Source organism: Cottoperca gobio, chromosome 10 (genome assembly GCF_900634415.1).
Source record: "Cottoperca gobio chromosome 10, fCotGob3.1, whole genome shotgun sequence".
Taxonomy (NCBI): Eukaryota; Metazoa; Chordata; class Actinopteri; order Perciformes; family Bovichtidae; genus Cottoperca; species Cottoperca gobio.
Window position 1 is genome coordinate 13,805,226 of NC_041364.1, and position 21,407 is coordinate 13,826,632.

Below are 21,407 nucleotides of genomic sequence, written 5' to 3' on the forward strand. Positions count from 1 at the left end.
CCAGCTGAAGGATTTAATATAATGTTAAGCTATGCAAAATTAATTATATTACTATTCTAACTCATTCTACCCCGATAGCAATTAAAAAATAGTTAACTGTTTACTACTTACTTACCAATACTTCTACTTCAGAGGAAACTATTGTACTAATACATTTACTTGACAGAGAATTGTTATTGGTCAGATTTTACTTACAAAATGTAACAATTAAGATATGATGCATTAGGCCCATTATTCATTTAACTATCCAGCAAAGCATTATATTAGAACTGAAAGCTCCACCTTGAACAGACGGATAATGCCTCTCTCACTTGAAGTAAAAACTTTGAATGCAGGACTTTTACTGTGCAGTATAAATAGTTTTACCTCAAACGTTTTGAGTACTTCTTCTACCACTGGCAACATACCAAATTAGAGGGGGAAAAGGCCCCCAAATCACTAGTCTCCAATAACAGACTAAAAAGACTTCAGATCGGCACAGGGCATTTAAAAAGAAACCTGGAGTTTAATTTGTATTAAAGGCATAATGTACAATGCATATATAAAAGCTTTACCAAATATATAAAATTGTTGTTAAAAAACAAATATGATTTTCACAAACATAGGTATTTAACACAATACCAAAATAGGCTGTTAAAACAGTTTCCCATGTATTATTTTTTAATAAAAAAAAAATGTTGTGATGCATTTTTTTTTTCTCTCCCCAAGTATTGAGCTAGTCGGTATATATTTAGAACAAATTAATATGTGTGTGTAAAATGACCTGAGACTGAATGGAAATGTGCTTAAGAGACATGTTTCTGTTCAATCAATGAGGGAGCATCCATTCCATGAAACAATCAGTTATAAATCCCTTTTACATATTCATGCCATTAAAATGGCAATATCAGATTCAACTAAACAATATACAGCATAGGACGCCACACTCGGTGGGTAAACAGAAAACAGATAAGAAATGTACCAAAATAGAAAACTAATTTTGTCTTTACAGTTTTAAGTGATCTTGTAACTATCAAAATATGATTAGAAATAAGACGGACAGGATGTGTTGCCATCCTTCTGCAGGGATGAAGAATCAAACGTCTTCATGACTCTTGGAGGATTTCTTTTTCTGTGAAAAACAACAACAGAAATGTTAGTAAATTCACAAAGATGTGAGCAAAGAAAGAGTTCTCCTCCAGCGCTCAAACTAATAACATGTTGATCTGCTTTGACAAGAGTTGGAGTAAAGTAATGCGATACCTTTTTGAGGGTGGTGTCACTTGAGGGTGTTTGTGTTGGTTCGCCGTCTTGGACAGAATCTGCAGGTGTTTCTGGGACCTCAGCTGATTTCAACTTGATTTTCTCTGATAGAATGACAAATGAAAAAGTGAATAACAAACAAAAAACAGCAAAATTGCATATTTTCATGATTATTGCAACTTACTTTTCTTCTTCTCTGTTGGAGGACTTGGTGTCTCGGGGTTGGGTAGAAGTGGCTCTGTGTCATTATTTTTCAACGATGAGTCCTTCTTTTTCTTCTTCACTTCAGTAATCTGCTCTGGCGTTTCCTCTGTGTCAGTGCTCTGTGATTTCCTTGTCATGGTTGTATTTTCTTCAACTACCGGCTCCGTCATCTCCTCGTCAAGATCAGCTTCGAGCTTTCTTTTCTTTTTCTTTTCTTTAAATATCTGCTCTGCATTTTCTTCATCAGGATTCTCCCTTTTCTTCTTCTTTGCTTTAGGTATCTGCTCTGAATTTTCTTCATTGTGATTCTCCCTTTTCTTCTTCTTTGCTTTAGGTATCTGCTCTGAATTTTCTTCATTGTGATTCTCCCTTTTCTTCTTCTTTGCTTTTTTTTCGTGAACACTGTGCTCTGAATTTTCCTCACCATTAGCAATCTCCTTTCTCTTCTTCTTTGCCTTCTTTCCTTCAGGTATCTGCTCTGAATATTCTCCGTCTTCTTTTACTTTTTGCTCTGATTTTTCCTCACTACCAGCTGTCTTTTTAATTTCTTCAACTAGCTGCTCTTTATTTTCTTTTACGTGTTCAGCTACCTGCTCTGAATTTTCACCACTATCAGTTTTCTCATTGTTCTTCTTTGATTTCTTTCTTAGTTCTGAAAGTCCTGCATTATCAAAATACTCACTATCCTTCTGTATGATTTCTTCTTCAGGCTGGCTCATTTTGATATCTCCCTTTGTTTCTTTTGGCTTTTTCTTTTCCTTTGCAGGTTTATCAGCAAATTCTTGCTCTGTGACGTTATCTTTTTTCTCTTCTTTACCGTCTTTTCGATCTCCACCAGCCACATTTGTATTCTCTCCCACCTCGTCTTCAGCCATCTTTTTCTTCTTCTTCTTCTTGGGCTCAGACATTGTCTCGTCAGTTTTTTCTTCTCTGGGATTTACATCTTTCCCTTTCTCCTTCTTAGGTTTCGGTTTTGACGGGGAGAGAGTGGATGTCGCTGGTCTGTCTTCTACAGCCTTGATGTTTTGTTCTTGGCTCGTGGTGGCAGGGGAGGTCACAGGTGCAGTCTTTTTTGGCCTGCTCCTCTTGGGTTTACTATTCTTTGTTGATGTTTCTGTCATGGCTTTCTCCTCCACCTTTTTATTCTGTCCAACTGTGTTCTGTTCAATGGGAGTTTTGGTTTTTGCGGGAGGCTTGGCCCGGGGTTTCCTCACTCTCTTTTTTATGGGTGGAGGTGTAGAGTCCAGTGCGTTGATGGTGTCCATCTTGGCCATGTCAGACTCTGTGAAAACAGGGTCAAGACATTTAAACAAACATGGCTAGGTGGCACAAATGTCAAAAAGATAACATCAACAGCAGCCACACAGCTACTGTACACAGCTCTGTTTGTATAAAATCACTGTTTCCCATGGTGAGGTTTTTCATGGGAGGTGCTGTCCTGTCTGCCGGTTGTCTTTCTCTCTTTGAGTGAGAGGACCCAGCTCTCCCTGGCTTTTTATCTTCCATGTCCTGCATTTTCCAAACCTCTTAACTTTCTCCCCCTTTCATTCTGTCTCTTTCCCAATGTTACCTATCTGAATATCTAAATTGTTTTAGTGCTTGGTCTTTGAAAATATTAGCAGTAGCTTAATGTGAAAGTGCCAGGAAATCATGATTGGAAAACTGGGATTCTCCTCGTAACCTCATCCTTTACACACTTGCACACAAATGACTGCCCTCAATTCTCAGACACACACACACACACACACACACACACACACACACACACTTACCTGTCATCTGTAGGAGCAGTTTCCTCCATTTATCTTCATCCAGACTGCTGTCAGAGTCAGATTCTCCAGCATTCACAACTATGTCTTTTGTTTGGGTCTTTGATTTCTTCGCCTTGATGACATTTATCGATCTACCTTCACTTTTACTTTTCGCTTGCACATTCTAAAAGAAAACAAAAAAGAAATAACAACAGCATAATTAGTGATGTTAAAGAACCAGTTTATAAACCAGTGGCTCAAATGTTGCATTAAAAAATTAATATAAAATCACCTTCTTTTTTTGTGTCTCTGCTTTGTTTGCAGGTTTGTCCTTCCTTTTCTTTGGTGTGGCTGGACATAAAAAGTGTGTGGAATTAGAAATGTGTTCAAATGCACACCCAGACAATCTTTTCTTACTTCTTCTGTGACTGTGGCAAACCTTAGTCAAGCTTTCCAACAGGACTGTTACAACTGTTGTTGAAGCAGCATTTGGAGCTTCCTGCTCAGACGTGTTGCTACCTTTCTGTCTTCGATACATGGCATAATTTAACTTCACTTACTTTAAGCTTGACTTAACCTAAGGATCATCGCATAGTAAACATCTTAGAAAGCTTTTTGATGGAAGGATAAAACCCAAGTCATCCTAACACAAGTTGGAGACAAAGTATGAATGAAACGGATCTGTCTGATAAGTCAGAGAACTGGTCTGGACATTACATCGAGTTAGCCTGTCTCCTGACCTCTGAACAGCCACCCGCATCAGTTTCGACAGGATAAAAAAATAAAAAAGCAATTCAGTCTAGTTATAAGGAGTTTGACCTTTTCCATGCTGTGTATTTTAGGGTACCACTTTCCTTACTTTCAAGGTGCGCAGAGAAGGTAAAAAGTCTGAAGAAGTAAAACTCCAGCAACACTTGTATTGTGCAGAACAACTCTATTGTTAGACCAACGTGTTTCGGCTTGTGGCCTTGATCACAATAATCAATCTAATTTAAGTTTTAAGACAGAAGCAGTCATACCCTTAGCTGAGCCCGGCTGCCTTTTCTTTTTTGAGTCACTGATGGTAATAGAAACAATATTTAGAACACATATATATATCATCACAGTCAAAACAAGATGTTTGATTCCTGCAAAGAATTGAGAAATCAAACTCACTTTAACCATGAAGTGTAGATGTCCAATAATGATGCAGATATTGTTGTCTCTTCCTGCAGAAAAATAACAACATCAAAACATCAAACCATGCATAGGCAGTTGATTAGGTATACTTTATAATACATATATTATTAAATCCTGACGTTAATAGCCTTACTTGCACTGCTTAAAAACCACATGTCATAATAACTTTATTTTGAACAATTTGTAATTTAAATAAACATGTGTTCCAAACTGAAGACCCAATGAGCAATAACATTACTAGGTCCTGACTGACAGACAATAATAGCTCCTAAGGGCATTTCCCCCCTAAAACATGAATGCACATTAAACAAAAATATTGTGAGTAGTTTTAGTAGCAAAATTATTCATGACTTATAACGTCTATATTACGCTAACTGGAGAGTAGGTCAACGTCAAAACTGTTTTGTATACTCAACAGTAGTTTAAAAGTAAATGCAGTCTACTAACGCATATATAAATATGCAGGTTAATGACCAATGGGTTTGTTTTCGTTTTCAAACCAACATTGTTGCTCACTCCAGCAGTTACAGTACGTTACACTATCTGTGCGTGTGTGTGTGTTGACCTGTGGGCTGTGCCTCTGTAGCTCATCTGCAGCTGAGTGGAAACCATGCTCCTTCAAATAGCGGTAGATCAGCAGGGTCAGCTCGTGCGTTGTTGCGTTCACTGACATGTTCGACACACGAAGATAAATAAACACGCAAAAGTAACGACAAAGGTATTTTCATATTAACAATGGCCGCACATGGAAGGACGCTGAACTCTGAACTCAGGATGTGGTTCCGTTTACCGCTGCAATGCACCATGGGAGGTGTAGTTCTTCCGTGAAACAGCCTCGATTCAGCTATGGGGCTGTCTGTGGTCCATGCTAAAATAATTTTATTTTAAATAAAGCCTTCCCCTCCTAATATAAAATATACCATTAAGTTATTATGTAGGGCAGTGGTTCCCAACCTTTTACCTTTAGAGGCCTCTTTTAAACTGTAAACTGACTAGTTTCTAACTAAGTCGTTTTCTGGATATTTCATATTATATCCAATGCATAACAATAGCAATCCAGGAAAACTGATAAACTGTACAATCCAAACAGTAACAACTGCAGGAAGTTTGTGTAAAATGCAGATTATTTTCTGTGTATTTTGCAGCAGATTGATTTATTTTACTCCCCCTTTTTTATGAACTTCTACTGCATTCTCTGTCTGTATTATGCTTCTTCTTTTTTTTTTTTTTACAATCATACATAGGTTTATTTTTATTTATTTTTGACAAATTCAGTATTTTCTTTTTCCTGATGTTTGGTAATTGTTATATTAGCTATTTAGTTGTTTTAACTACTTACTTTTAATAATAATCAAAACTTTAAAAATAACTATTAACTATTTAATTTCTTTTTCCTTTAAATATATTGATTCAATCCTAAGGAATAGGCCAATTGTAGGCTATATTTAAAAAAGAAAGTTGTCCTAAACACCTTAAAATCAAAAAGGCCTTTGCCATTGAGGCATTTACAGCAGCCGACAAAGACTCTTTCGCTTTCTAATTCTTTTTCTTTTCTAACTGCTCGTTGCTTTCCTTTGATTTTGCTCAATTACAGCTCACTTGCATATCCTGTAACAGGAAAGAAACCTGTGAACAGACGAGCCACTCCCTTAAACCAGTTGAGGCCTGTATGATATTTGGATTGATCTAATCTTCAAGGACATTTTCCCCAAGGTCATTTAGGCAATAAATTGTCAGAAACATTTAGTTTACTTTAAAATACAAATTGACAAATGGGTTGTCCCACAATAAAATGTACTTATTTCCTTGATAACAAAGATCCCCTAAAATCATAAAGTATAACAAAGACTGTGTGAGATCACCAGTAATGGAGGAAGTATTCAAATAATTTAAAGTGCAGGTTGCAATATTTAAACATAGAAATAATCCTTACAAGTAAAATATCTACATTCAATAGCTTATTTAAGGAAAAGAATAAACGTGTTATCAACAAATGAATGCAGCATGTTGTCTGTGGTTGACTACCTGTCCTTGTTAAAGGGGCTTGTCAAATCAAATCAAATTTATTTATATAGCCCAATATCACAAATTACACATTTGTCTCAGTGTGCTTTACAGACTGTACAGGATACGACACCCTCTGTCCTTAGACCCTCGCATCGCACAAGGAAACACTTCCTAAAAGAAACTCCATAATTAAACGGGGAAAAATGGAAGAAACCTCAGGGAGAGCAACTGAGGAGGGATCCCTCTCCCAGGACAGGACAGACATACAATAGATGGCGTGTGTACAGGATAAACAACATAGTACAAATACAACATCCATTTAATTGATTTAGTTCATTCATTTAGTTAATTAAGGGTAAAACTTCTTTAAACAGTTTAGTTGGAATCGGGTCTAAAAGACAGGTTGATGGTTTAGACGATGAGATTGTTGAAGTTAGTTGGTTAAGGTTGATTGGAGTAAAACAGTCTAAATATATTTAGGAGTTACAGATGTTTTTGAAATTCCGGAGGTTGAAGTTAAGTCATTGCCGATTGAGGGCAGGAGATGATTATTTTTGTCTCTAATAATTATAATTTTATGGTTAAAGAAGCTCATGAAGTCGTCACTACTGAGAGATATAGGAACAGAAGGCTCTGTAGAGCTGTGGCTCTCTGTCAGCCTGGCTACAGTGCTGAAAAGAAACCTGGGGTTGTTCTTATTTTCTTCTATTAAGGAAGAGTAATAAGCTGCTCTGGCATTACGGAGAGCCTTCTTATACGTTTTAAGATGAGATTCTTCCAATTTAGTGGAACGCCATTTGCTTTCAAGATTTCTAGACTTTTGTTTTAGTTTGCGGATTTGTAAATTAAGCCATGGAGCTTTCTTTTTTTGTTTTATGATCTTCTTCTTTTGAGGAGCGACAGAGTCGAGTGTTATTCGCAGTGAGGCTGCAGCGCTATCAACAAGATGATTAATTTGGGAGGGACTAAAGTTAGCATTGGAGTCCTCTGTTATATTGATATTGAGTCCTGGTATTGAATTAAGTGCTGATGGAATCATTTCCTTAAATTTAGTCACAGCACTTTCAGATAAACATCGAGCGTAGGATATTTTGCCTGCTGGCTTGTAGTCCAGTAACAGGACTTCAAAAGTTATTAAAAAAATGGTCTGATAAAAGAGGATTATGTGGACACACTGATAAACTTTCAATTTCAACACCATATCCCAGAACAAGGTCCAGAGTGTGGTTTAAACAGTGAGTTGGTTCATGTACATTCTGACTGAACCCAATTGAATCTAATATTGAGATAAATACATTATTAAGGCTGTCACTATCAACATCCACATGAATATTAAAGTCACCTACAATAATTACTTTATCTGTTTTAAGGACTAAATTTGATAAAAATTCTGAGAATTCAGATAGGAATTCAGAATACGGACCAGGAGGGCGGTACACAGTAACAAATACAATTGGCTTTATTGTTTTCCATGTTGGGTTTGAGAGTGTAAGAACAAGGCTTTCAAAAGAGTTATAGTTTAGTTTAGGTTTAGGATTGATCAAGAGGTTTGCGTCAAACATGGCCGCAACTCCATCTCCTTGGCCAATGCCTCGAGGAATGAAAATACAAAACTGAACGGTGGCACATGGTGTCTTTCGTGGTGAGCAAAGCAAGCCCTGATATCTCCAGCTGTGATGGCTGTGTGCACAAACTGAAAGGTGAGAAATTAAATCAGAGGGCCAACATAGACCACTGGCTCATACTAAAGAAAATAACACTAATTAAAAATTGAAATTAACCTCCACATTTGGCTCTGGGTTTCTTGACCCTGCGCTCTTCCTAAATCTCTTCGTGTTGAAACCTACTTCAACCTCAGAGCGAGACGATCCACAAGCTATGGAGTCAAATTGGCAAATCAGCTCCCGGGAAGGTCGATCTCCCAATCGATGAGGTGTATTTGGGTAAAATGGTTTGGAAAGAAACTAAAGGTGTCTAGGCAGTGGATCTGAGAGAGCTGGTGGTGAGACCTTGGGTCAAACTGGGGGAGAGTATTGTGTAAGCGGAGAATCAGCAAGAGCAAATGGCTGAAAGAGTCCCATTCATGGAGTAAAACCAGGAAAGGAAAACAGTATGTATTCCAAACTCAACGTCAGTGCTCAGTGCTCACCAAGCTTGATTTCACCATCTCCCACTAACCCTCTCCCCTAAACACACACACACACACACACACACACACACACACACACACACACACACACACACACACACACACACACACACACACACACACACACACACACGTGCCACAGGTTTGGCAAAGCGAGCTGGCTATGAGGCTGACTCAGCTTCCATTGATGTTGATGGGACAGACCACCAAGGTTTTATGGAAGAATAACAATTTGTAAAATGGGAAATGTATTATTTCCTCCGCACACTTTTCTTCTAAATGTCACATTATATTCAACAACTCACTGAAACGTGTTAAATAGCATTTTAGAGAGTGAGGTACAGTTATTGGAGAGACAGAGGAGGCTGAATAACTTTACATCCTTGAGCACAAGAAAAAAGAAGTAGAGAACTTCCCTCGGCTTTGATGACATGTCGCAGTGAAAATATTTGAACAGGTTACCCTTGTAAATGGCACTCTGTTTCACAGGAAATAAATCTACTTCACATTCCACACGTTTAGCAGATCACGTCTGTGCTCACTCTGCAGGTAATTACCTACAGCTACACCCGGTTAGATTTGTTATTACTAGGGACCTTCAATGTCTAACATCCTGCCTTTCTATACAATCGTAAAACCATTGTAAGTTGATCACTTTCAGATGTATTCATATATCTCATTTTAAAAGGTTACGACTGATTGGTTCATTAATTAAAAAGAGTCCCTTTCAGATGTCCATCCAGGTGGTTTAATGAAGTGCTGTGTCTGGCCTTCCTGCCCAGGTGCTGCTGCAGATCCACAAGAGCCAAATCAAACGCACTTGTCCTCAGCCCCAGACTGAATGACTCACATATGTGAGATGCGAGATTCAATATAAATGAAATATGGACTATAATTTAAATATTATTATTGCTTTCTCAAATAAACTTGTTGAATTTGACAAGAAAGCTGAAAGAACACATTTAGTTTGGCACCTTCTCCTCACGACAACTTGTATCTGCATTTTTAGGTATTTTGGGGTAAAATAATAAACCTTAAAGGGCATAAAATTAAGGCATTACAAAGTTTCTATCTGTTACGCAGTTTGTAGGATAATAGTCATTGACTCTTTTGCCCTAAAATTACTCCAGATTTGATGAAGTGGTGTTGAAAAAATGACAACAGATGAAAAAAAGAGATCTAGAACTCTAGAAACAAAGGTACTTTTGTACGATGAGGTGCGACAAGCTGCATACAGTCATATTAAAGTGAAGGTTTTGGCTCAGGGCTGGCGCACAGGAAGAAAGAAAACCTCCATCAAGTCTTACTCAGATTAGAAAATTGGGCAAAAGGGGGAGTAATGTGCAGGTTTACTGGCAGGGCTGCATGATTAGAAAGAGGGTAGTGTTCATGGTGAAGGGGAGCAGCCATATTCAGTAACAGCACCTCTTCCTTTAGCCAAAGCCAACATCTGGAGCCGACAAACACAGAGCAGCAGCACCCAGCCTCTGCTTCCTTTTGAAATCATTATTGTATTTCATGGTTCCCCAGAAAACGACTTTGAACATGGTCTGAAAGGGACGTACAAGTGAGACAACCTTGTGAGTGTGTATGTCTGTGTTTCTGTGTGTTTGATCGTGGATTATGAGTTGGTTGGACCTCGCTTTTGGATATAAAACACATATGAGTTCATACTGCTCTTGGTTTTTGTGCATTAAGCTAAGCCTTAAACTGACAGTAGGAAAATGTAACCACAGAAAGGTTTGAAAAGCTACTAGTGCCTTCATTTATGAGCTCCTTCTGAATGAAGTAATGAGCTCCTTCTGAGTGAAACCACATTTTGATCGTGTTTTATATATACACTTTCAATTAAGAAGTGGACAAAAGGGAAGGGCTGTTAAATTACAATGTTCCACGACACTCTGTTCACGTCCTCTGGAAGGAGTTGGATAAATTAGGAGGGTAATGCACAATCAACAGACACACCACAGATATTCCCAGCACAATCGAAGGCTTTCTGAAGTAGCCTGATTTTAAGGTTGCAGTCCCATCTTTAAATCTCCAGTTAGTAAAGAAAGATTGTTTTTCACTCAGAACCTCAATAAAAAATGTTCATTAATGAAAGCAGAAGAGAGCGATCAAAGGAGGTGAAGAGATGAAATAAATGAACTAAGAGTCAGAGAATGTGATCTGCAGACTAAAACTTTAATTTCCACTGAGTCACAACTGGGGCAACGTATGACTGGTTCATTAAAGGAGAGTGACCTTCTTTTACCTGACTGCTTTCTGTGTTGGAATCGTGCTATTACTGGAATTAGACAGCTGTGGTTTACAAGAATATTAATAAAGTAACATATTTGTTTTATTCTTAGCTCATTTTGATATAGAAATGTTATAACAAACAAATAACTGAAAATAACCTCCGCAAACCAAAATATGGTGTTTGTTCAACATTTAGGGGTCAATGAAAGCTCTACTCGTGGTCTATTGTAAGGTAACTGTTTCCATAAATACTGTCATCAAACCGTTTCTCGTATGTGTTGTTTGTGTTTGTGTAGCTGTGTTGGTTGTGAGTACAGCTTGTTGTTGACCTGGTGAACTGCCGCAGTTACACCTCTGACCAACAGAAAACTGATGAGTCACATTTTGTGTTTGCTGCCCAAAGACCGAGACTCTTACTTTCCTGGCAACACACACACACACACACACACACACACACACACACACACACACACACACACACACACACAGGTCACTCAGATTTATTCCATATTGTGAACTTGCTATGATCAATAATGTAAAATCCCTCAACACCGCACAACATCGATCTGTTTTTTGGTGGGATTTATATGATGATCTTCATCATGTCCAAGCCGCTCCCTCTAGGAAAACTACATAAATAATTAGAGAGTGTAAAACTTCAGGTGCACCTCAATCATTTTTTTCTTCTCTGTCTTGACCTGTCTTAAACTCAGAAGCTCTGCTCCACAGATGCCTTTGCTGCTGCTGCTGCTTGGCAAACATCCCCGCCCGGCCGCAGCTTCAGGCCCTTTACCGAGGGCTCATACTTCCTTTGGCTGGCCCGCGACCTCCTTGCCCACAAGTCTCTCCGTAACCAATATCAACATTTGCAAGGTGTGATGTTTTACCTTCCAGTGTGTTGACCAACTCCTGACTTTGACAGATCTCATTTTTATGTGCAGACCATGTTTCACCTCAATGACCTTGAGTTAGTCAACAGATTTAGATTTTAAAGTGAAAATGATATTCTGACAAATACCTCAGTGAATGTACAGAAGATTAAAATATGTGGGCCTCTTATACAATCAATACAGTATTTTGGGATTAGACTGCACAATTTCAGCCCGATAATGGCCCAATCCATGTAGTGTGTGGTGTATAACAACCGATTGTGCTTGTAGTGCACTTCAAGAGGCCATGACCTAGTTTGACAGCGTGTACAACGTGCTCCATGACACCATCGTTGTGGATTTCTTACCACCTTCTCACATCATGCAAATCATGAAATTAGGCAAACCACAGGATTAAAAATGTTATATGGGCAAAATGCTTTTAGCCAAAAACAAAAAAGTGAAGGTCTTTAACAATGACACACAAGAGAAACTAGATGTTTTTGACCAAGTGGCTTGCCATAGTAAAAGACAAATGTATAATTAGTAACATTAAATGTAAAATAAGAAACCAAAGTATAAATAATAACATAATAATATAATTCCTGACATTCAGTCAGCCTATGGCTTTTGGGTTTGGTGTGCCACCCCAAGATTTACAGTGGGGCATCTGGCCAAACCTATGAAAAATGTCTGGTGGTGCCACTGATAATTTTGCTTAAAAGATTGTCTTCTCTTGATATATATATATATATATATATCGTCCTTCACAATTAGCATTAATATTTTGCACATTAATTGTTCCAGCCTGTACGGCTCTCCAAAGAGTTCCTTTGATTCCTGTGGGGCAATGCGTTCACACAGGAGCGCTGGCTGAGGCTGTGCAGCCCGGCTGCTTTCTGTTGACCCGCTGGATGATTTGTAAAGTGGTTCTTTGAGGCCTCTTTGGTTGGCGATGTTATCAGAGTCTGGGAAGCCTGCTCTGTCTCTCTCCTCGGGTCTGCAGCACTTATAAAACAGCAGGGATAATAAGTGAGTGTTTGTGAGTGCAGTGGAGTGGAGTGAGGAACAGTGTCTGTGATTGTGTCTGTAGGGCCCTGTAGCTGCAGAGACCCAAATCTCTCCCATACATCATGTTTTTCTGAGCGGGGGTCTTTCTGTGGAGTCTCAGTCATCCACTGCTAAACCAGGTCAGATGGAAATCTTTTCAACCTTGCTTTCTAGTAATTTGTAAAGTTGGCAGTGTGGTTGTGCATGGGGTGAAGCTTTTTTTCTGCTTTCATGTTTGAAGCTGCCTTAACACAGAATGGAATGAAATGTGAACATTTGAACTACAGTGATCAAATTCATATGTTTCAGAAGAATACCCAAACCTAGCAAAAATAGCAGGTCCTACTGCCTAGATATATTAAAATGATACCACATGAGTTCTAATATCTATCTAAGTGTCAGTATTACCACCTGGACGTAGTATCTGTGTGTGTGTTTTGGGTGTGTGTTTTGGGTGGAAGGGGGCTGATGTTATTGCAGTGAGGCAGTAAGGCAAAAGGGCGGGGTTAATGGGACCACCAGGGAAAGTGAAATGTTTTCAAAGGAGGTAGAAACAGTTTGGAGAGTCAGTAATGATGGAGCTGTAGCTTCTCTTTCAGTGGCACGCACGTTTCGGATTGTTGGCCTGCAAGGATCAATTGCGACATCTGATGAATTTGTTCCCCCTCAGCCTCACTGCGCGATGATTTGCTGACAAACTTCCTGAACTGAACTGAACTTACTACTTAAACTGATATAAAGTGTCCCAGGAACCATGGCAACGACAGCTCTGACCGGGTTCTCCATGATGAGCCTGTTCAGCCTCGGGTACCTGACCTGGGACCTGATGAGTCCTAACCAGGTGGAAAACGAGCCCGATCAAACTTTCGTCGACAGTTCTCCTGTCCTGCAGCCTCCTCACATCATTTTCATCATGACGGACGATCAGGGATTCAACGACATCGGCTATCACAGCTCTGACATCAAGACACCGGTGCTGGATAAACTGGCTGCGGATGGAGTGAAGCTGGAGAATTATTACATCCAGCCAATCTGCACCCCGTCCCGCAGTCAACTCATCACCGGCAGGTAAAGTGTTTGTCCTCGGGCGTGACTAGTTGCCTGTTGTTGCCTGTTTGGACCAGTTGGACAATCAAAGCAGCATTATCATTCATTTTGGCTTGAAACCTGCATAACTGCAAAGCCATAAAAGAGCCTCATATTTCCATCTTATTATTATTATTATTATTATTATTATTATTATTATTATTATTATTATTATTATTATTATTATTATTATTATTATTATTATCTATTGATATTCCACTGACATGTGAAATTAAATTGTGCTGTTTGAAAAAGCAGAATTACTCCAACTTGAAATTTTATACATCTTTAGCATCAACCCGTATATGAGATCTGAGAATCATAATCAGTTTATTTACTTATTTGTTTATATGCAGCCTAAGAGACAAGTGGCGAAAATAAACATTGACAGTTGCAGAAGCAGGGTCCGATGTTCTGTACACGAGTATATAACTAAAGCTCATTTCCAACACCAGTCTGTTGATGGGCATTGATAGTATACGTGAATAAGTATAAGTATTGATTTACATTTAAAAATCTCAGGAAATCTCAAAATCTCAGTGCATATTACAATAATCTTGATTAAATATTTCTTACTGCCACAATTACTGTAAATACTGTGTAGGTTTATTTGAAATATATACCTGAGATAAGTAAAACAAGTGTTATAAAAAAAGCTCTGATCAAGTGTCGACGACAAACCTTTTAACAACTCTTTGTGCCTTTTCAACATTTATTGAGGACATGGTAACAATCTCCCTCTCCTCTCTTCTCTTACTTCCTGTCTCATCCTTTTGTGTGTAACCATCTGCTAGATCTGATTTTTTGTCTTTCTGACATTCTTCTTAATCATTAACCCGACAGGTACCAAATTCACACTGGCCTGCAGCACTCCATTATTCGGCCCCGCCAGCCCAACTGCCTGCCCTTTGACCAGGTCACCCTCCCCCAGAGACTGCAGGAGCTCGGCTACTCCACCCACATGGTCGGCAAGTGGCACCTGGGCTTCTACAAGAAGGAATGCCTGCCCACTCGCCGTGGCTTTGACACATACTTTGGCTCATTAACGGGCAGTGTGAACTACTACACTTACGACTCCTGTGACGGCCCCGGGCGGTGTGGCTTCGACCTCCATGAAGGGGAGTCGGTCGCCTGGGGTCAGAGGGGCAAATACTCCACGCATCTCTACACACAGAGAGTTCGCAAAATCCTGGCAACCCATGATCCTCAGTCCCAGCCGCTGTTCATCTTTCTCTCCTTTCAAGCTGTTCATACACCCCTGCAGTCTCCGCGGGAGTACATCTACCCGTACCGCGGGCTGGAAAACGTGGCGCGGAGGAAATATGCTGCTATGGTCTCAGCTGTAGACGAGGCAGTACATAATATAACATACGCTCTCCGCAAGTATGGTTACTACCAGAACAGTGTCCTCATCTTCTCTACTGACAACGGTGGCCAGCCTTTGTCTGGCGGCAGTAACTGGCCGCTCAGAGGACGTAAAGGCACCTACTGGGAAGGCGGCGTCCGGGGTCTGGGGTTCGTCCACAGCCCTCTGTTGAGGAAGAAAAGGAGGGTGAGTAAAGCCCTGGTGCACATCACTGACTGGTACCCCACATTGGTGGGATTAGCAGGTGGCAATGAGTCCCTGACGGAGGGGGTGGATGGGTATGATGTTTGGGAAGCCATCAGTGGGGGGAAGGAGTCACCCAGGTTAGAGATCCTCCACAATATTGACCCTCTGTACAACCATGCCCGCAGTGGTTCACTGCAGAAAGGATATGGGATTTGGAATACAGCCGTGCAGGCCTCCATACGAGCTGGAGACTGGAAACTCCTAACAGGAGATCCCGGCTACGGAGACTGGACACCGCCACAGGTGCTTCCAGGTTTCCCCGTCAGCTGGTGGAACCTGGAGCGCCACACTGAACCCCGGAAATCTGTGTGGCTTTTCAACATCTCCGGAGACCCCTACGAACGCTTTGACCTTTCGGAGCAGAGACCAGATGTTGTCAAAGAGCTGCTGGCTAGATTGGTGTACTACAATCGCACTGCGGTGCCAGTAAGGTACCCATCAGAGGACCTACGGGCTGACCCCCACCTTAATGGTGGTGCATGGGTTCCCTGGGTAGGAGATGAGGAGGAGGACAGCTGGGATACTGTTTACCAGAAAAAGAACAAGGATTGGCAGAAGAAGCTGAAACTGTCCAAAAGCAGATCGTTTTTCAGGAGACTCCACACTAGGATGATGTCCGACAGGATATAGAAAGGACTAAAAAGGTTCACAGGAGGCACTCCTGAAGGATCAAGTTATATAAAGGACAGTTTTGCTTGTTGATGGAACTTTTTGTAGATGTGTTTTTGTTTTTATTGAATAAGGAACCAAGCTTCTGCAAAATCCAGCCGCAGTTAGTTGTAGCTGCAGGTTTATACTCAGTCTCTCTTGAAGAACTGATTAAAGTGATAAACTGGTTTGTATCCATTTTGAATAAAGAATGTGTGCCCCTAAATTTAATATTCTGTAGTGAAAAATAAGAGTTGATTCAATCTTACATAAGATTCACAAAATGATACAAGTATTTTAACAAATGTATGAGAACGAGACAGAGGACGAGGGTTATTTTATAATATCAGAATTGCAATTATTTGACATGGATGACAAGGTGAACCATTTGTAACTATAATACATATAAATAATGACTACCTCTTGTGACATTAGTCGCAAACTTTATTTCTTTCATTCAAACTCCAGTTCTCAATGTGCTCTATGTATTTATTTACACATTTTGAAATAGAAAGATATAAGGGAACATTTTCGTTTTTTTTTACATGTTAGGAAAGCATCTTGATAAAAGTCTTATTTTGAACTCTGGTTCTATTTATGCCAATCTTCCTTTTGTATTTGTCATAATTAAGTTTGCTGACCCCCTTATGTTAAAAGAGGGTTTTCTTGTACTTCCATTATTTGTGTTAGTAAAATCTTTGAATTAAAATAAGCTTAAGGTGACCAGAAACCCAACTCCAAATGTTAAATGCTAATGTTGCTCCATATTGGATGTGAACAGAAATATGATCTAGAATCAAGTCATTGTTCTTGTGGACAGTCTGGTTTGGGTCATGCACTCTACAAACAGAAACAAAAAGCATTGAACGCAGAATAAAGAAAAAAAGAATTTCTATTCTTGCTCATCAAGCCATATTAGCAAATCAATGAATCTTACTTTATGTAGAAATGCGAGCACAGAAATGTTTGCTGATCTGGAAATAAAAAGTAAACATATAAAGTTTCCCTTCTGCATGTAGGGGTTGGATTTAGATCTACCCTACAGGTATATCTCTATGAACGTTATGTGAACCATAATGAATTGTTAATTAAGGGCACTGACAGATCTCTGGCTTCTAATATAAAATACAAGCTTCGTTTTTGAGTCAGTTTATTATTATTGTTATTTTTTGTTTACTTTTGTCTCTTGCAGTCCCCGACAAGTGTGTGCAGTTAGAATTCTTACTTCTGTTTCCCAGCAGATCAAGAAGTAGACTAAGCCTAAGCAAATGTACTGTCACCCCAGTCAAACGATGTTAGCTAATCCAAACCTGAGGTTCAGTTTCACATATGTCATTTCAACAGAGAGGGAAACAAATAAGATATCTTCACATGCTGCAAGTTATTGACACACTACAATGCCCTTCAAAGGCACAATGCAGTGACTACATATTTGGTCGAAATTGAGTTATAACCTTTATCTCACTTTCTGACATCTGTTCATATATAAAAAAACATATATTATTACGTAATTTCTGTGAAAACGCGTGCATGTGGCTGTGTAGTTATTGCTTTTTGGCTATATGACTTCCCAGGCCGCACTTAGTGTAGGAGGTCTTATGAGAAAGCAGTGGCTATTATTAGCTTTTCCCCTTGTTATCTGTTAATGAAAAATATGCTAAAGCAGTTCCCAGCAGGAGCCATCTATTATTTTGACTCAAAGGAATTTAATTTGATTTATTGTGCTGAAACTACCTTTAAATTACATACTTAAAACGTGTATGTTTCTTTCACAAAATAGTGCATTCACATGTTGATTGTTTATCCGTACCATAATGGTACAGGTGGCCTGAGCGGCCAAAAGGACGTGCCCTTAAAATAAAGACGTCTCTATGTGTGGTGGACAGTCTGAACTTTGACTTTCTTCCAAAACGTTCAGCAAACCTGGGGCATACACATTTAATTGTAGATTGTAGCGTTACTAACGTAAACATGTGCATAGACTCACTTCGAAACCCAAGAAGCAACGACACAAGCACATCCCGACCGGCCACTGCACTATTAAATATAAATATTAAGCCTACTTGGACAAATATAAATATAGCCAAACACAGAAACAAATTTTGGACTGTACATTTTAATTAAACTAAAGTTAATTTTCTATACTAACAGTAAAATGAATAAGAAAGCCGACAACACATTTCGTTGGTAGACAGACTTACAGCTTCTCAGTGCATATCCATAAACAGAGTGCATTTCTTTAGGTATTATGTGGATTCTATGGCAATGATTTTTTGGGTAAAATAGTCATAAAATGAAATTATTTCAACCTTTCTATCTGTTTCACAGTTTGCCGTCCAGCCCTTTTTTTCCAAACTCATTGAACTCTGCCTTTGTAGGGAAATATAGCATGTTGCAAAAGACCTGTGTATGCAAGGAGAAGTGAAACAGTTCACTTCATTTCCTGGCTTCCGACCTATATCAAACCGCCACCGGTGTACTGTTTCCTGTCAGTATCTGTAAGAGCCTGTGGTTCGTCACCCTTGCTTTATATCAGTGGCTTTAACAGGGATTAGTGCATCATTTCTCTATTCAATAATCTTTGTAAGGAGTATGGAGCCAGTTCTTATTCTTCTTGTGATGTTAGCCGGAGTAACGCATGGTAAAATCCTCATTATTAAAGAAACATTGCAAAAATGTGTAAAGGGTGAATTATTTAGGCTGATTTCTTTTGAATTTGCCTTTTTCTAGGTTTCCTTCCAGCTGCTGAGACCAAATGTAATGCCACGCAGAACACATCTCTGTGCTCTGTTACCCTCGGAGGATCTGTCTACGTCCAAGTGGTGACAAATGCTAGTGGCCATGAGCTGCGGTGTAAGAAACAGCTTCCCACTGGATCCATAAATGTGTTTTCTTTCAAGAAAGAAAAGGTGACGATACAAGAGCATTTTAAAAACAGGACAACGTTTTTTATCAACAACGGGACACTGAAGATCACAAACGTGGAGAGGAACGATTCAGCACAATACACAGTAGATTTCTTCGATCACAACGGGGTTCTCCTGAGAAGCATCAATTTTAAACTGGATGTTCAAGGCAAGTGTTTAAAAGTCTTAGCTCATCTTTCATCGTAGGCTTCAATATTTCTATATAATATTATAAAGTTAATAGAAAATGCAATCATCGTGGGAGAGTTAAAATACAAAACACAATGCACACACTTGTGCAATGTAAGAAGATAGAAGATTAAAGGAGAAAGTATAAGAATCTACTGTACTGTAATATTTACAGAAATCCAAAAAGCTGCTTATATAAAGGCTGATAGTGTTTCTTCAAAAACCTACTTCCTCTATCTGATGACATGTGATTATTACTGACGACTCAAAATCTACTTAAAAATGATAAAAACAGTCCTTCAATGTACAGTAGCAAATAGTTCCTGAGAATATTTTTTATAGGTAAACTTTCCATTTAGTCACAAATGATTTATTCATTTACTAAATATAATCTGTGGGTGGCACTGATTAAAGGTGCAGTGAAAAATAGGTGCATGATGCAATACATTCACAAGAAGTGGCTGCAGTTCAAAGAGAACTTTCAGTATTGTTTCACTTTTTCATGAATTTTGGTCATAATAAAATGTTTCTAATCACCTCTGTTGTAGAGATGTAGGAAGTATATCAGGTGTGTGAACCTGCTATAGTGTTCACTTATACATTGTTGAAGTGTTTGTGTTGTTGTTGTCATGCTGTTTGTTTATATGTGAAACATACACTTTGTGATGCTAGACAAAAGTAAACTAAAAGTAAGTACAGAAGGTATTCCTCTGGTTGATCAGAGCCCTTAGCCACAACTGGAGTGTTTCTTCATTGAAGTGATAGTTGATAGAGCTGCAGGGTGTGTACCTTGTTACACCCTCACACTATATGTATATGAATTATTACATCCAAGTTAACAAATACAAACATTTATTGAAATGCTTTACAGTTTGTATGTATAATTACCATGGCGGTTTCTTCTCCCCAGAAAACATTGTGCACATCTTGATCCCAGTCTGTGCTGCTGTGGGTGCTCTACTGATAGTGGTGGTGTGTTGCTGTGTCTGCTGGAAAATAAGGCATAATAAGAAGTCAGGTAAAATTTACAGACATGTTTGTAATCCAAAAAGGTCAATAGATTCAGTTTCAACCAATACCATGTGTTGGTGTGAACCTCAAACCTTTTGTTCTGCTTTAACTGCAAAATCCTTTATTCTGTCTTTTGTCCACCCTCAGGTAAATAACTGAGATGAAACGCCTCAACTAAAGATCACCAATGGACACTGAGCTGTGGACTCCAAGAAAGAACAGGACTTGCATGACTTGGGAGCTGGAAAAGTCTTTTTGTACCTAGTGTTGAAAAATATTTTTAATAGGAAACGCTGACTTGTGGTATGAATCTCATGCGAGTGCAGCAGCAGCGGCAGCAACAGCAGCGGCAGCAACAGCAGCAGCAGCAGCAGCAGCAGCAACAGCAGCAGCAGCAGCAGCAACAGCAGCAGCAGCAGCAGCTGTGTGACCATATTCGTGTGGTCATGGATCAGAATAAATTGTGTAAATCATTGTTCTTTTGATCTGCTCTTTTATAAACAATGATCCTTCACACATGTTAAATAATAGGGAATTTGACTTTTTGTTCTGTAGCACTGATACCAAAAATAAAACTTTGAATTCCAATTAAGCACAATATGAGTTTTATTTGAATTGAATATATATTTTGACGTTGACTGTGACTTTTTACATAATGGGAGGATGCTGCTGTAAATGTAATGCTGGATATATGGACTTAAGTTGCAATATTATTACCAGTAACAATACTCATATTCATATACAAACCAGAAAACTTCACTAACTAGCGGTTAGTGCTTTTACTGAATGTCAAATTAATCAAATACTTTGACGACTAGCAGGAAATAAGTGGCTAAAGTAGTTCATATCTAATGGTTGTGTTGGTATAAGTTATTGCTGCAGGTTATTAATCATGTTGTGTTGTGACGACATCTGCAGGCTGTGTTTGGCTTCACTCGCAATATGTCCTGGTTAAGTAAGAGTTGTTTATATTCACCTTTAAATGTAACTTTCTGTTTAGTTTTCCGCCTGGATATAAGAGTCATTTGTGTTTCATGTTAGTTACAGAGACCGAACGGTTGTTTTTGGATCCGAAAGTATATATAAATATATTTCCTGTGTATATAGAAATAGTGTCGCAGAGTTGAAAGTTACAATCACAGTAAAACTACTGAAGTATCTTTTCTCAGTTCATTTCTCACACATTATTGAGAATAGAAAATTGTCACACTCCACATTGTGCCAATGTTTTAAATCAAATGTGGACGATAATCGTCAGAACAT

The 21,407-nt window shown here is 38.9% G+C and overlaps 2 protein-coding genes across 3 annotated transcripts; one reads left to right on the forward strand and one right to left on the reverse strand.

Moving 5' to 3' along the window:
• Positions 1–485: 485 nt before the first annotated feature.
• On the reverse strand, positions 486–5,181 carry tcof1 (treacle ribosome biogenesis factor 1). Of its 2 annotated transcripts, XM_029442345.1 has the most exons (9): positions 4,942–5,181; positions 4,353–4,405; positions 4,217–4,254; positions 3,490–3,548; positions 3,219–3,381; positions 1,785–2,728; positions 1,427–1,727; positions 1,243–1,346; positions 486–1,111 (listed from the first exon to the last, which is right to left on the reverse strand). In XM_029442345.1, exons 1-9 carry the CDS (start codon positions 5,047–5,049, stop codon positions 1,076–1,078), a joined length of 1,806 nt encoding a protein of 601 aa, XP_029298205.1. In that variant the 5' UTR covers positions 5,050–5,181; the 3' UTR covers positions 486–1,075. The 2 variants fall into 2 exon arrangements, with proteins under 2 accessions (XP_029298205.1, XP_029298204.1); XM_029442344.1 differs by having other exon boundaries at positions 1,427–2,728; positions 4,942–5,180.
• Positions 5,182–13,446: 8,265 nt separating this feature from the next.
• arsia (arylsulfatase family, member Ia) lies at positions 13,447–16,020 on the forward strand. The gene is made up of 2 exons (XM_029441871.1): positions 13,447–13,760; positions 14,622–16,020. Exons 1-2 carry the CDS (start codon positions 13,447–13,449, stop codon positions 16,018–16,020), a joined length of 1,713 nt encoding a protein of 570 aa, XP_029297731.1.
• Positions 16,021–21,407: the final 5,387 nt, after the last annotated feature.